The 17,179-nt window shown below is 39.7% G+C and overlaps 1 protein-coding gene across 2 annotated transcripts; it reads right to left on the bottom strand.

Moving 5' to 3' along the window:
• Positions 1-209: 209 nt before the first annotated feature.
• arfgap2 (ARF GTPase activating protein 2) lies at positions 210-15,522 on the bottom strand. 2 transcript variants are annotated; one of them, XM_088295430.1, is made up of 17 exons: positions 15,386-15,522; positions 14,373-14,491; positions 13,211-13,283; positions 12,902-13,033; positions 12,499-12,579; positions 9,184-9,289; positions 7,764-7,820; positions 6,966-7,007; positions 6,346-6,398; positions 6,059-6,195; positions 5,851-5,982; positions 3,060-3,188; positions 2,815-2,967; positions 2,611-2,737; positions 2,130-2,217; positions 1,913-2,037; positions 210-1,834 (listed from the first exon to the last, which is right to left on the bottom strand). In XM_088295430.1, the coding sequence occupies exons 1-17, from the start codon at positions 15,455-15,457 to the stop codon at positions 1,814-1,816; spliced, it is 1,647 nt and encodes a 548-aa protein (XP_088151556.1). In that variant the 5' UTR covers positions 15,458-15,522; the 3' UTR covers positions 210-1,813. The 2 variants fall into 2 exon arrangements, with proteins under 2 accessions (XP_088151556.1, XP_088151558.1); XM_088295432.1 differs by lacking the exon at positions 6,966-7,007.
• Between the last annotated feature and the right edge of the window lie 1,657 nt (positions 15,523-17,179).

Below are 17,179 nucleotides of genomic sequence, written 5' to 3'. Positions count from 1 at the left end.
TATTGTTTTATGATCAGAGATTCTTTGCAGCTCAACTAACAATAGGGCGCCTCATCACAGGAGACATGTTTTGGACTATCATCACGAGCAAAAATGTAACTGGCCGGATCCAATGGCAATGGAGATTTTTTAACCAAGTGGTTGCTTGAGGCATACTGTTGAAATCGTGTGCTTGAATAAATGTTGAAATAAAAAAAAAGAAAAAGACATCAGGATATCAGACTTTTAATTATCAGACAGAAATGTACATGTCCAAGCTCACGGCTTCTGGAGATCGTCAGCATTCAGTGCTTTGTGCAAAATGACAAACACTTGGCCTGAACACCGAACGCAAAGTTCAAAGTGATGCTAAAATATACCGTGGCACCTTTTATTTTGTATCACAATGACAAATCAAGACAAAACATGGAAGTATTTGATGACAATCAGAGACCAAAGAAAATATAGAATTAACTCTGACAACTTTTTTGAAAATCTAAGACCAAAAAAATGTTCAACTGTAGATACAACTCTTGCTTCAGATTCACTACAACCACACGTGGTTTGCTTTATGAAAATAAAAACTCAAATGTTGAGAGAGCAAAATACTGACTCACTCCAGCAAGAGTCTCTAAAAAGATGGTGAGTGAGAAGGAAGATTTTTTTCTTCATGCAAAGCCTTCAGCTTCCCTTCTCTCATTTCAACTAGGGATGGGTACCGTAGTAGTACTGACCGGACAGTTTAGGTCAGTACTATCGAGCACTGATTCACATGAAATCAAAAATACACTTTTTCAATTCTAAAGGAGTACAAGGGTTGGCGATTGCCCATGGCACACCTCAACGCAGCAGTGCATGGAGCCCAGCATGACGACATCAGAATATCACCAACGCTAAATATACATTTCCGGGTTTGGAAGCGAGATTTTCCTGCCGCCAAACAAACTCAAATTCTGAAGTATATTGTAGAAATAGTGAAGCTTTGCACTGCCTAGCAAGCTTTGGTTGAGTAAGGGCGACTGGGGTTGTACTTCTCTCTGTTAGCGCCGGCAGGTGGTTGGCAATCTCTCTAGTTCCTGGAAATCGGTGCCGGGTGGCTTCCTCACTTTCATTCTGGCAGGTGCCTGTCCGCGGCATCCGACGCCAACACCGTCCGTCTTCCCCCATTGACTCAAATCATGCGGGAACGTGTGCAACTTTACCATTGTTTCAATACATATACACATTTAAATGATAATACATAAAAAGTTCAAAGGATGAATATGATTCTAGTTTTTCTCTGTTCTCGTTGAAAACTTCTGTCAATTTTTTTTCCAATATTTTAGTCCAAGCTGGGCTCCAACTCTACATTCCGTGTGCAGCAGGCATTGCATTCTTGAAAAACAACAGCACAAGGAACGAAGACAATGATGTAACTTCATTCCTTGTGTTGTTCATTGCAAGGAACTTTGATTTGCACTTTGTAATATTAATTCAATGTTTGTATAATTTATACTTGAGAAATTGTAACATTTTATTCATTCATTTTTACTCCATCCCCTTCGTCTCATGTGTTTTAAATTCATTGTTATTTGTCACATTTTATATATTAAAAAAATGATAATTGTTATTAAATAAACACGTTTTGCCACAAACAACAGCACAAAAGTACAGAAAATTGGTACAGTTGAGTACTGGTAGATTCCCAGGTACAGTGGATCGGAACCAAACCAATTCAAATACCAGAGGTACCCATCCCTAGTTTCATCCCTGGCCAAATGCATCTGTCAAACGGGGCCGGCGGTCATCTCGCTTGTAGCTCTTCCTGCCACCGGTGCCAGTCTCTCCAAACTGCTCAGTAGGAGCCGTAGCGATCCTGAGCTCATACAAACATTGCGCAGACGTGAGTCAACATTCATTAAAAAAGTGCTGCTCCACACCAATCAAGACTCACCTGGATGGTATTCATGACCCCATTTGCAAGGACGGCCATCTTGCCTGCTACAGTCTTCACTCCTTGTTTGAACTGGGTGATGTCTGGGCCAGCAGGAAGAACGCTGTCGAAGCCCGATGAGCGTCCTGAGGCCAGGATGACAAGAAACGAAAAACACAATGTCCAATTGTTCCTTGACTGACAACAGCAGAATGTTACAAGTAGTGATACGACGTACCTTTATGGTCATTTCCATCTCCAAACAGGTCAGCTGAACTGATGGCTGTGCTTCCAGACATGCCCTCCAGTCGGCTCTTTGCTTCATACTGACATGAAGAAACCAAAATCAATCCCTCACATCTCATCCATAAAACATTACAAAATTTCTTTTCCAGCACATATCCTGTTCAAGGTTAAGGAAGGTCATTGTCTTAGTTTTGTACATATCTGTGCAAATGTCACTGTCCCGTAGACTTTTTTTATGTCACGTACACTCTCCAAATTTCCACCATTTAACACACAATCTTAATTCCACTGTAGTGGACATGGGTCAAATTTGACAAACTTTGAAGCACTTCTGGTGTATTTGGTCAATTTAGGAAAGTCCATCAAGGGTGAAGGAATGACACTGCTGTCAAACGGGGCACATTTCACCCGAGCAGTACAGAAGGGTTAAGCAAAGGTGATGTTTTCGAACCCAATTTGAAGGGCTCACTCACCTCAGCACTGCTTTCACGGCCAAAGAACATGTCTGAAGAGATGGCCTTTGCATTAGCAAACTTCTGCCTGGCCTCGCTCGACTCCGACACTGGAGCGGACACCTCAGCTTTTCTTCTACTGGGAAGTCTTGAACGTATAAAATGACAATTAATTTTTATATGTTTGGATGAGATGCACAATTCACAACAAGAGCTGTTTAATACCTCTCTCCTATTGGCTGAATACTGGAGATGGTGACTTCCTCTTTGGGCTCTTCTTTTTCCAGAGTCCAGGAGGTGCTAAAGGAGGCGGTCCCTCCATCTGCATCCCAGCGGGACCCAAAACTGTCCCCCACCAAGAAGGGGTTATCCTTATATCTGGACAGTGGAACAAAACGGAGCACGTATTTTAATGTTTACAGTGCAAAGAGAATCAAACAAGAGGCGCAAAGCGAAGATGCCACATGTACTTGGGGGGTCCAGAGGTGAAACCGGGCTCATCAAACATATCCAATTTGGAACGAGTCGAGGTCTTGGCTCCCACTGGGGTTTCCTGCTCAATCACTTGCATCTCAGACATCACTGAATGTGACACAGCACTAAAACAGAAAAATAAACTAGTTTAACAAAAATTAAATAACTGATCCCACCAGTCTACACACACGCATCGAGTTCTGTTTTTTTTTTTTTTGCTTTTTTGTATATGCGGGGTTGAGGGTGATGGTGTCAGAGATGTGCATTCATCCATTATTTTTGGTGGATCAACTTGGGGATCCATCTGGCCCTGCCAACAAATTTCTGGTTTGGGAGCACAAAGCGCTGACCAGTGAAATAAAATTCTGGGCCACCGACTCGTGTCTGACTTACAAAAAAAGTTGCGGCCTTGAGATTGGTAGGGTGCACAGTTGGGCTTGAGTTTTGAAGGATTAAAGTAAATATTTCCACATAATGTGGCATAAAATCCAAGCCTTGAACTTCAGAAGGTCAGTTTTTACTTAAAAAGACGATTGCTTAAGAATAACTTGTCCAACATGCAGAGATGAACGGACATGAGGCTATAATGAGAGTTTTGGGTAGGTGAGTTTTAGTAGTTAAATAAATACTAAGTTTTAAAATGAATAATCGTAATAATCGTGGTTTGAATCTAAATCAAAGTAATCGTGACTAATATTTTTTTCATAATTGTTCAGCCATAGTGCTCAGGCTGTTAAGTGAACACTAACACAAAATATATAACAACATGCACACACACCTTCATTACCCCCCCACACCCCACGCGGTTAACTTGGGAGCAGTCCCCGGCCCAACCAGTCGACCGCGATCAACTGGTTGGGTCCTCCTGGTCTACACTGACGTCATGCAGTGCCCTAAGAGGAGCTAGTTTTCCAAAGAGACGTTTCGTCAATCATTTGGAATTCGTGCGGTTTAGCAGCGTCAGACATTGAGCAACATTCAGCTGTAAAATATGTTCAGAAAATGTTCAAACCAACGCGAGTACCACGACTGAATTACAATATTTTTTGCATTGAAATAAAAATGTGTATAAACAAATTCCTAGATGAATTCAAATTTTTAAGAAATTAAGAATGAAATTCAGTTCTCCAGATTTCCACTTGAATATGAGACTGCACATTTTTCATTCACTCACCCAGTGCGACTGGATTTGATTATTTATTCATTTAATTAAATATTTTTGGTTGCTGACACACTTCTGCTCCACATTTCGGATCAAAAGACCGGAAAACGCTAGCAGAAAAAGGATGTGCTTAAATAGAAGAAACATGGCCGGCGCACGCCGGGAAGGAAACACAAAGTGGCATGAATCTGGGTTAGCCTGATGTCGCTGGCTTCGGCTAGCTTGATCAACACTAGCCTAAAGATGAGGCAAAGTGACGCTTTGTCACCAGATTAACATGTCCAATAATACACGGACAACAACTGTGTGCTTGAAGGTTTACTTTAGTCATTGAAAATGTTTTGATACAACTGTTGTAACACTTGGAATACGGCACACAACCAGTAACAATAAAGCGTCAGTAATGGTGAGTGATATTTTGCATCCGTTACTTCAGTGGTCCTTGAAACTATGCCTTCACATTGTCAGAGGCTCTAAAAAGTTTAGGGAGCGCTATCTTTAAGGATGGAAAAAAATTGCTTCTGCATTGTTGGGTTGTCAGTGCAACGTTAAATATTTAAATACTTTTGTATTCTTTGAAGGATATAGTCATAGCCATAAATGTATGTCTTTAAAATATAAGACATCTTATCATAAATATATGGGGGCAGTACAGTTTCTGACAACCCCCCCTCCAAAGAAAAGGCCTAAATGCTGCAACTAACAATAACCAAAGGTCATCAGAGCCTAACCTCTCCCCAATAAACCTCATGTGTGTGAGAAAAGGCAAATTGTCAGAGTGCAAAATTAGCAGATTACACTTGCACTGCCCATCAAAAAATGTCCATCCATCCATTACCCGGGGTCGGGTCACAGAGGCAGCAGCTTCAGCAGGGAAGCCCAGACTTCCCTCTCCCCAGCCACATCTTCCAGCTCTGCCGGAGGGACGCCCAGGCGTTCCCAGGCCAGCCGGGAGACGTAGTCTCTCCAGCGTGTCCTGGGTCGTCCTCTGGGCCTCCTGCCGGTGGGACATGCCCGGAACACCTCACCAGGGAGGCGCCCAGGAGGCATCCTAAACAGATGCCCTAGCCACCTCATCTGGCTCCTCTCAACATGGAGGAGCAGCGGCTCGACACTGAGTCCCTCCCGGATGGCCGAGCTTCTCACCCTATCTCTAAGGGAGAGCACAGACACCCTGCAGAGGAAACTCATTTCGGCCGCTTTTGTATCCGAGATCTTGTTCTTTCGGTCGCAACCCACAGCTCGTGACCATCGGTGAGGGTAGGAACGAAGATTGACCGGTAAATCGAGAAAATGTGCTTGACATTTTTAGAATTTAAACTGCATGACATCAATTTAAGGCTTATGGTGTGTCAACAAAAGGTGAATTGAAAACTCAATTTTCTCCCGGAATTCCTCAATTTTTAAATTAGGGGCTACTGTGCTCATAGCTAAAGAATAAATAAATACAAATATATCCTGGAGCCCCGTAAAATGACGCAGCAAACAGCATAGCTTGGCTGGCCCGCATGTTTGCGAAGAGTGACGACACGTCCCATCCAGGTTCTCGTCGTCTTAATAGCGTGTCAAAAGTTCCAAGATCACAAAGGCAAGTATGAAATAAAGTAAGAAAGTGTTTTTGTCACCTCCTGTTCCCGAAGCCCATGCCCAGTCTCTCGGCCTGCTCCCTCTTCTTGCCCTCCAGGTTCTTCAGCTTTTTTTCCTCAAGCTTTCTGTCAATCTCCAGCTCTTTGTAGGCCAAACGCATGGAAGCCACACTGCAAAGGCCAAAATGCGGGTTTGGAAATGCTTGACATTCTCTTCAAGGGCCGAATCCTTCTTGGGGAGACTCACATGGACTCCTCTGCTTGTTTTTTTGCCTCGGCTGCCTGCTCCTCTCGTATCTTCTCAGCCACTTGGGCTTGTTTCTCCACCTCCGAAAAACTCTTGCTGCTCACCTTCTGGGCGCCGAGGCCCTTCTTTGCCCCCAGCTGCATGATAAGAACGTAGCAAACAAGGTCGGCATCTTCGTTAAATGCATCCATGACCATCCAAATGACTTAGAGTTTTTCAGCAGAACTGATGCTAACACTCATATTGGATGTGTTATGGATTGGTGAAATACAGAAATACTTGCTCACCCCTTTTTTGGCAGCCATTGGCTTCTTCTTCCCAATAATGGTTGGCTTAACCTCTGTAAAATTAAGTGCAACCTGTTAATAAAGTCAAGCATAATATCGGAAGCATGAAAGAATCTGTGTTAGGAACTTGCAACATTGGACCGTAAACCGTAAAGTTGTAAAGATTGCTAACATCCTGAATGAGTCAATTGCTGTGACATTCTGGCATAACAGTAAAGATGAGCAAGTTTCAGCTCACAGACTACTCACAGTCATGCTTGACCTCTGAAGAACATGTGTCATGAGAAAAAGAGAAATGACAATGCAGAAGAAAATCTTTTCATCTTTCACATGCCAAGCTGTCAGCTCTGAGCATTGTCGAATGTCCTTGGCTTCCATTTGTCCAGGTGCTGCTGCGTATTAGACGCCAGCGGCAAAATAGTCGCCATACCAAGAAGTGATAATGTTGAATTCACTGACGTGTAGCTAATCAAAGCAGATGAAGCATTTTTGTGAGCTTTTTCTGAACGTTCAATTAGCAGCAGAGTGAGATTAGGATCATGTAACTAAGCAATGAGACGACAGGCAAAGCACATTTCAGCTTCTATGGCAGAGAGAAATTGCACAGGCACAAAAATCACCTGTGGATTCCCATTGCTCTTGTGACGACAATCGCATGGAATCTAGTGAATGGGATAGGACAAACCCACAATCAGCGTGCAAAATGCAGCAATTGGAAGCGATTACAAAGTGCTCGGGGCTACTTTTACTACACAAGTAAAATACTGTACGTAGCCGGTTGCATCGATTTCATTGACATGAGTAAGCAATATAATATGACAGCTCCATTTAAATTCTTTAGTTGTATAGCATATGTAATGAATTCCTAAATGACCTGGGCGTGTTATTACATGGACTAACTGAGTACCAAATTTTATTTGTTTGTGTAGCTTTACAAGGTCGGGAAAAACGGGTGTGTTCTTGGCTGTGTCTGAACAGAAAAAAAACAAATTACAGGTAAGGAATGTGAGCGATTACAAGTGTTAGCCATAATCCAGTATGTCAAGTGGAGTTTGGTTGCTGTTGAACTAAGTGGTGAATGCCAGGTAGGGGTGTGCTATCTAGTAGTAGGGGGTCAGTCCGACTATTTTTAGGAGCAACAAATCGAGGAGAAAGTGGAGCAGGGTAGCCGTATTTTTTGTTGACTGCTATGCTACGCCACATGTGCCATAATGCGTACACGAATCTATCCAGTGAGCGTCTAACTGCGAAAGCCAGTATTTTATCAAATCACTGGATGTCATTGTGCTTCTAATGCCAAGCGGCACGTCAGAAAAGGACAGGGCCCAACCACTTTCTCTCACAACCGAGTTTGGAGTCTTTAGAACAAGCGTTAACTTTATGACGGTGATGTGCTAGAGAAAACTTGACAAGCTCACCAACTGTGACTTTGGGTGATGTGCTCAAACCATCGATGCTCGGGCCTTCCTCAGGCTCTGGATGAAGCAGAACAAACAGCTATCAAATCATTTGAAGTTACATGTCTACAGCATATTAATGATATTAATGATTTGCTGCAGATTATTGAAACTGGGAGGTATTTTAACGATGAATTTTGAACACGTATAGAATTAAAAAGACCACAATGCATTATAGGTAAATTTTAACAATTGACTTCAATGTTGGTCCTTTTCCAATATTCAAGGCAATAATCATCAAATTGCAAAAACTAAAAGCTCATAATATTTAATTCTTCTGTCCTGAATCTATCCAATGTTGTTTTATCTTTTTGAAATGAGAGACAAAAAGTGTTGAAATTGCTCTTGGTATTTTTTATGCACGTGTATAACACAGTGGTTCCCAAACTTTTTTTTTGCAGCGCCCCCCATATGAAGATTAAATTATTTTCAGTCCCATCATTCCCATCTCCCTCCCCAAAGACTAACTGAACTGTTTTCAATACATATACATAAGCTTAACTTTCAAACATTATTTCTTGTGAGTCATGCAAAAACATCAACAAACATAAGTAATCACTGCAGTGGTAACTTTTCCAGTTGAAAAATTATACGGGCCGATTTTACCACCAAAAACAAATAAATAAGGTCTGCTAAAATTTAACGTTCCTTATAACGGCACTTTTCTCGAACGCATTTGCATGCAGTGGTGACTACACATAACGGGAGGGGAACGTCTCCTCTAATGGAAGGAAAAAAAAACAGTTCACACATCGGCAGACAATCTGGTGCCCAACGGTTGTGTTGGCTCCTAAATGGTATCTTGGCTAAAAGTTACAAACAATTCAGTCCACTCACAAGAATCCTCCAACTTCCTTGCTCCCAATTCTCCAAGCCCACTGCTCCTTTTTTTGTCTCAGACTCGGCCGCTGAAGGAAGCTTGCTGTGCTGCATGTCTCTTGGTCCCAAAGAGCAATGATATTGTTGTCCGACATTGTTTTTATTTGACCTCACACATTGTGTGTGGGCGTGTGTTGAGCGGGAAAAAAAATAAGTTAAAAAAAAAAAAAAAAGGAAAATTACCACTTCCAACGTTTCAGATGCACCGGTTACGCAGCCGCACCTGACCATGCAAACTGCAACGACTATCCATAGAAACATACAACTGGAATGTTGAGCCTTGCATGTAGCATAACCTTATAACAAAAAGTTTTAATGGAACCCACGCCCCCTTCATAACACCGCCCCCCCCATCCCAGGGGTTGCATCCCCCATTTTTAAAACCCCTAGTATTATACATGATGAGCACTGTGCCGAGTGTTGCGAGTTGGAGTTGTCCACATAATGGCTTGGTTTTGTCTAAAACTGGTGCAATGATTCTGACGGTGAGAGTTCTACTCACGGCTGTCATCTTGGCTTTTGGCCATGTTGTCCTTCAGCTGCACAGAGACAGTAGCTCCATTCTGCTCCAACTCTGAGGCTGCTGTCATGCTCCAGTCATGACAAGACTGAAAACATTAAAAACAAAACAAAAAAGTTTTTAAACTCTTAAGTGTGAAAATGTCCAAATTTGCCATCTGCAAATGTGAAGTCAAACCAATAGTAAACTTGACTATTTGGAGGTACAGGGTTTTGGCCCGATGACCGTGAGATATATTATATCGGCGCTACCCTGTGAACAAGTCCTTTTTATTCAGATTTTTCCATTTCACATGAATAGGGTTTTTGTATTACAGACATCCCATTAACATGAACAAAAAATAAAAGAAAAATACTAAATTGGACATTGAAATTGGACATGTTCTTCACAGGACAGCAAATGAATGACTGAATAAATTAATGAATGAATGAATGCATAAATCAATGAAATGACAAAAAAGGCTCATGGCGAAATACTAGTAAATTTGCCATGCTTACACTAGTGAAGGTACATAGAACATATTATTGCAAAGAATTTTGGGGCGTTGACTCCCCCTTTAAATAATTTTTGTCCGAATAAACTAATCTTGTCGTTCAGATGAGTTTAGCTTGTTAGCTGTTAACAAATAGATCTCTTAACACATCTGCCACAAATTTACAATCAAAAATGATTCTTGCACCCCACAGCACATGGAAAAGAAAAAATATATATGATGTAAAATTAACAGAGCATATTTTTGTGCATCACCATAGTGCAGAGTGGTCGCTGTAACAACTTCTTAGCTTTTTTCCCCCCTGGTTTAGAATCACGCCAGGTATCACAAAATAAGATTTCTTATCTCGAGGTGACTGATTACAGCAACCGTAAACAGCACAGGTGTTCACCATCATTGTGAATACAGAATGGACTGAGTGACTGTTTTGCCTCCGGACACAATCTCAATCGACCACCTGCCCTCTAGCATGGTAGCCTTTGCATGCAAAATACAAATTTGATGTCACATGGTAAGGGTCTATAGCTGGAATAGACCCATTCCTTGTGACGAGGCCCCACAACAACAGCACAACTGGGCGAAATGTCTTTATCGTATCGAAACTTAGATTTGAACATTCAAGGTATTAACATCGAAATTAGGACGATATCGATCATGTGACCTTGCCACAGGTTTGTTGCATGTAAAGCTCCGTCCAACCAACAACATTTCGCCTTTTAAGTTTGACGTAGATGAAGATCAAAAGCTAGCCAATGAGAATCATCTTGCGGCAGGAGAAAGGGCCCGCGAGGGAAACGCAGAGCCGCAGAAGAACAGGACACAAACGAGTTGCGAGACATCCGTAAAAAATAAACATTCAAGCAATAAAATACAGTATATACAGAGCAAATATATTGTGTTTTAAAAAATGGTGTGACCATAATTACAATTTCACATGTATTAGTGCAATAGTTCTCTATTGGGGTTACGAGTACCTCTGGGGGTACTTGAAGGAGCTCCGAGGGGTACGTGAGATTTAAAATAAAAACAAATCAGCAAAAATCCTTTAAGAATAATTATTGATTAAATTAAATGTTTCAGGAAGAAGATAGAAGTTCATAAAACAAATGTTCTATTCAGTAGTTCATTCAATATCCTGATTTTAAACACCCAGATTCTCTCCCATACTAGAATGGTTCGACCCAACTTGTTACATGGCATCTCTCGTTACCCGTCAATCAATTGAAGACGAAAATAATGGAATGTGGTTTAAGCTTGTTGGGGAAAAAATCATTAGTTTTCAATTACCTCAGTAATATCATTATCAAGATATCTGGCAAAAATGTCAAAATGTGAAATTCTGTCCAAATCGCCAAAGCCTGCACATATGACGTTAGAATAGAATAGAGTATACCGGCAAGGCCTCTGACTTATTTATGCATTCTTTGACAAAGCACACACGCCGGAGGAAGACAACCCGCGAGGCGCTCATCAAATCGGCGCCCATGATACCGCCAGTTTTTATTTATTTATTTATTTATTTATTTTATATATATATATATATATATTTATTTATTTTATATATATATATATATATATATATATATATTTATATATATATATAATTATATATAATTATATATATATATATATATATATATATATATATAATTATATATATATAATTATATATATATATATATATATATATATATATATATATATATATATATATATATATATATATATATATATATATATATATATATATATATATATATATTTATATATATATATATATATATTTTTTTTTTGGTATGTGTGTGTTTTTTTTCCCCCACTTAATTCTTCCAAATGATGGAATTCCATCATGATAACGGAGGCATTTAAGCCTGAGTCTAAAATTTCTCTTGGCATGGAAAATGTCATAATTTGCACCGTGCCTGTCAACAGGATACATGAGCTCATGTAAATCATGCAAATTATAGAGATCTGTAAATAATGACAAAGGTAGACAGGAAAATTCAGAAGTGTGTCACTTTTAGATAGCCCTTTCTTACAGCATAGATAGCCTGATTTTAAAATTACCTGTCGTATATCATTTTCTGTACATCAAAAGCTGTCTTTGTAGCATCGGCGGCTGCAAGTCAAGCCATCCGCCACACCAATTGTTCACAGCACACACCACAGCAAAACGCCAACACGGTTAGGGCAAAATCAAAACAAATAATGAATGTATGAATGAATGAATGAATAAGTTGGCCCCAAAACAATGCACAGGATAAACAATCACTGAGGCGGCTGGCTTGACGTCTGTATTAGTTAAATAAATCAATAAATAGGGTGCATGCAGCGTAATTGTGAACAGTGATGTGCCTACCTTCATGTGCATTTTGGTCTCAAATAATGTCAGGAATAAGTTACTGGTACTAAGATCTGTTAAAAATGATTAGCGGGGCAGCAAGACGACATAAACTTCTATGATTAGTAGCCAATATGGATGACCCCATTGGATTGAAAATGTTGCTGTGACGTGCAATAAACCAACATATCAGTATTTTTCAGCTTTTAATTTTTTTCTTTCGTCTAAATAACTGAATTGCTACCAATCAAGCCATACATGTTGATTTGACCAGTGTCCCTTGACGTTGAAACATGAATAGGATGTGTGGCAGTAAGAACACAAAAAGTGACATTCAAATGAGTCATTTCTCATGTCAATTCATTTGAGTGTGAAAGGCGAATGGAATTCTCATCTATTTTTGCTGAGCAGCTCTACCAAACTTGGTGTCAAAATCTATGAGATTTTAATATTCCTAACCTACCTGTGTGTGTTCTGCAAAGAAGTCTTGTTCTTTTTTCTCCGGAGATGCTGCAGTGATTCCCCCAGAAGAGTCAATCCATAGCTACAATTGAAAAAGCAAGGATGGGCACAAACACATCCATTATGGCCACATTTAGAATTCTAACGTTTATATTGATAGCGTATTGGCAGCTGTACATCATTGGATATTGGCATTAGTATACAACCTGTGGACTCTGAACATAGCCTACAATGTGGCTTGCACACTGACAATCACGTACTTATCTACCTCTTGACACTAGACAAATATACTCTAGTCAAGATTCATAACGATGCCTGTCAGCATATAAATAATTATACAGCGGCAACTTCCAAAATCTGTCAAGCACATCCTTCCCAACTGGTTTTGCTCGGCTTATACTCACATCAGTTCCGTACTTGGACAGTGCAGCGTTTGCTTGCTGTCGAATCTTCTCCCGGTACATTTGTGCTGCACGGCTGTTATACTTGGCATTGGTGTCGTTTGTGCAGCAGCCATGCTGGCGGAAAAATGCAGACTTCAAAAGGGAAAGAAAAATTGAGTTATCTCAAGTATGTCTAGACCTGTCAACATTGCACTTGGACGCAGTGATAGAAAACTGACAAAATTGTTCATTATTTAAAAAAATACATTTACACTATTTTTACTCAGGCCAAACTTGAGACTAGTATTTGTCAGGACAGTGTCAACTTACTGCATTGGCATTGCCTCCAACCTGCATACATCTAAGCTGAAACCAGTTCCAGTTGGAATCTAACTCAGTGGATCTGACAAAACAAAAAGAAGCAAAGTATCCTCAATGTGAGGGACAAATACAAAGTATTTACAGTAGTAACAGACAATGGTATATCAAGAGAAATTACATCATCAGGATTCGTACATACTTGAAATTTTTAGACTTCCCAGTAAAAAAATTTGAATAATTTGTAACATTTACAGAGGATGGGTGTCTCGAAGAAGTCCATGAATTAATGATAATTATACACCTCGAAGGCATCAACCCGCTTATACCATGGCTGCCATTATGTTTGTTATGTTTTGTAGTCGGAATACAAACTTTCACATAAACAATTTATTCCCGCTTGTAATGGCTGAGGTCCATCCTATAACTAAGGGAATGTAAACACGATTTAGTAAGCAGCAGTTACATTTTCTAATGTGACAATTTTAAATTCAAAAAGCAGACGCTATAGTTGGTCATTTACATTCAAACGTTTTTGTAGCAGACATGAGTGACGTCAAGCATGCTGTGATCCTGACATCACTTATCAAGTGGTGAAAGGAGACTACGAATCGCTACTCTTTAACTGCTTCAAACAACAAATGAGCATGTCGGAATGGAGAAAAACATTTTATTGGTTTAAATTATGGTTTTATCTTGTGTTCTGCAAAGTGCTTTGTTATGGCCACAACTGTTGTGAAAGCACTATATAATAGGATTGAGTTGAAATATTAGATTATGGTGTACACTAGGGGTGTGCGTCCCTCCAATAAAAGGCAATTCGATACAGATCTCAATGCATGGGGTGTGCCATGGATTAAAGAACGGGTCAATTTTAAAGTGGAATGATACACGGCTCAGATGATGGATGGATGATTTTATTCAGTTTGATTGGATGGACTCACATCTTTTAAATTAAAATCGAAATTAAATTAAATTTTTTGCTCTACAAAATCAAACTGTAGTAACAGTCTTGGAAACTTAATATTTTCTAATATTTCCATACCGTTCCAGACCTGGAAATGTTTTAAATCTTTACTTTTCCATACTTGTGTAGGAATGCTGCAGAAAGACAAACAGCACTTGTACATTTCTAATTCTTTTTGTGACAGAAAAAAAAGACACTGCAGCCCACCTGATGAAGCTGAGGTGCACACCAAGGGAGCGGTGGATTCCAGAGCAGTCAATGCACAAGAAGACGCCATAAGGAATGCTCGCCCAACTAGGGTTTTTCGCAGAGCAGTCAAAACACACCTGCAGAGGAACATGGCATAAGCCCAGCAATTTAAACATTTGCAGCTCTAAAAAACAAATGCTTCTTAAATTTGCTCCACATCTTACATTAACTTATGGGTGACAGTAAATAATCATAGTATTTTTTAAATCCAAGTTATAAAAAAAAACAACAACATTTTTTTACAATAGAGACTGGAAAATTGTCTTTTTCGTGATCACAAACACAATTTAATGATCTCATGCACAACCTATTAAGAGGCCAGGCCATACATGAGCTGAAATCGCCTGTTCTGGCTTTAACATCAATCACACGGTCAAGGGGATATACATAAATAAATATTGATTTTATTACTAATAATTTGTATTGTCATTTTTAATCATGATGCTAAATATAAAGGTTTTGAGGCAAGGGAGAGACTATAGTACAGCGCTGTCAATTCAATCAAACGTAAACTTAAAACTCTGGCAATCTAATTTATATTTAAGAGGGGATGAGTACAGTACGTGGGAACATTTAAACCAAGTCATGGAAAAGAAGAACTACTCATGGCGAGTGACGTGTAATGAAGCCGACCACGATATAAAATAGATATGTCAAATGACTTTCTAACTCCACCAGCCCATTTAAAAACGTGACGTATTACTGTAAAATTGGATCGGTTAATTCGTATTTGGGCCCTTTTCTCGGTGTTACACGTGTACCATATGTGATTCGCTTCCAACGGCCAGCACAAATCGTCTACGTGGCCTTTATGTTTGCTGCCTAACCGGCAGGCTAGCAGCTGTTAGCCATAGCTAGCTCCGACCGAAGAGCTGGGCCTCTTCAGAAGACACGAAGCTCGACAACAACTATCAAACAACCACACATCGACCGGATGGTACACGTACAATAAATGTATCGTATTGAATTACCTTGTTGGTAGGAATAGATCTCAGTCGTTTGAAAATAGTAAGGATTTCAGTCTTGTTTGGTTCGGCAGCCATCTTGCTATTCCGACAATTTCCATTCAATGACGTAACTACGGGAAGTCATGTGCCCCAAATTGGACGAAGCGATACTTTATACACTTGAAAACGTGTCCCAGACGAAACAGGAGAACGATGACAATGTCGTGCCAAGAAGCGAATATAATGTCGTCTAAGGGTGGCCACTTCGTTTCACAATGCGGCATAGAATTGTCGAGGGTTTTGGGGCAACATTAATTGGAGAAACATTGTATATTAGTGATTACACAATTGGCATAGAGCCCTTAATAATAATTGTTAATTAAGTAGTAATTTGTACCATTAAATAATGAAATAAAAGTTTAATTAATTAAATGTTTTAGTTATTAATTAAATGTGGATTAATAAAATAAATGTGTCATTAATTAATTAACTTATCAATGATAATATGTAAAAAATATATAAAACAATATTCCTTTATTCAATTAATTATTTCATGGCCTTTTGCATTGTAGTATTTAATTAAATAATTTTGTCTGTCAAACTCACCCATTAAAAATTGGTGGCCAGGTCCTAACACCTGATTGCTTGGGCTGCTCATCAAGTCAAGGCAATTTAATTCCAGAATAATGGATTGATGCCAACCAAGTGTCTCATGACAATATTCCGGCACACTGACAGACACTATTCACATTTACATTGGTTTGAATACTCAAGCAAAACAAATAAATGAAAGCCTCGACCGCTCAATCAAGGTGGCCCATTAAAGTCCGCCATCGTCCTAGCCGCCATGTTGGCAACCACTCCAGGCCACAGCAATGGCTGAGACAAGATTTGAGTTAGTCAGCGTTTAGCCCCGCCCACTAACTCTGATGGGCGAGATTGACAGATAAAATAAATTCATGAAACACTGCAACGTGGGTCCATGAAATAATTAATTAAATACATAAATAATTACGCGGCACGGACGCCCGACTGGTTAGCACAATAGCCGCACAGTGCAGAGGTCATGAGATCGATTCCGACTGCGGCCTTCCTGTGGGGAGTTTGCATGTTCTCCCCGTGCCTGCGTGGGTTTCCTCCGGGTACTCCGGTTTCCTCCCACATTCCAAAAACATGCACTGCAGGTTGATTGTACACTCTAAATTGCTCCTCGGTATGAGAGTGAGCGCTTGTCTGAGTGTTTGTCTTTGTGCGTCCTGCGATTTGTTGACAACTAGTCCAGGGTGTTCCCCGGCTTCTGCCAGAAGATAGCTGGGATGGGCTCCAGCACCCCCCGCGACCCTTGTGAGGAGAAGTGTTACAGATAATGGATGCATGGTCAGAAATAATTAATTAAATACCGAAATAATTATATAGATATTTTTTTTACATACAATCATTGGTAATTTAATTGATTACAAACTTATTTATTTAATTCCATAATTAATTAATAAATGAAACATTTCATTAATGACAATTTTAATTTAACATTTCAAGGTGTATTTATTTATTTAATTTTGGCACTTTCAGTCCTCCATATCTTTTATCTCCTCATTTGAATAATTAAATGTCTGAAACCTTCGACTGAGATAAGAGCTACATTGGGTTCATCTTCCATCCTCCATTTTTCTATAGAAAGAAAATATAAAACAGCGTAGTGCAATCAGATTTCATTTTTCTTGCTGTCAGGGGTTAGGTCAATTCATGGAACAATGACTTTCTGAAGTTCAGGATAGAATTATAAAAAATGAGATTAAGAAAGGGATGTTTGGGGTGAGA

Source organism: Idiotropiscis lumnitzeri, chromosome 5 (genome assembly GCF_059441095.1).
Source record: "Idiotropiscis lumnitzeri isolate Australia: NSW breed Sydney's pygmy pipehorse chromosome 5, RoL_Ilum_1.0, whole genome shotgun sequence".
Classification (NCBI taxonomy): Eukaryota; Metazoa; Chordata; class Actinopteri; order Syngnathiformes; family Syngnathidae; genus Idiotropiscis; species Idiotropiscis lumnitzeri.
Note: the sequence above shows the minus strand (reverse complement) of the source record. Positions and strands in the feature narration are given on the sequence as shown.

Coding starts and splice junctions, on each gene's coding strand:
- arfgap2 (XM_088295430.1), bottom strand. CDS start 15,457: ATGGCTGCCGAACCAAACAAGACTGAAATCCTTACTATTTTCAAACGA. Junction 6,399..6,965: donor AGAGCAATGGGAATCCACAG/GTGATTTTTGTG, acceptor TTAATTTTACAG/AGGTTAAGCCAACCATTATT. Junction 2,738..2,814: donor ATTCAGCCAATAGGAGAGAG/GTATTAAACAGC, acceptor TATACGTTCAAG/ACTTCCCAGTAGAAGAAAAG.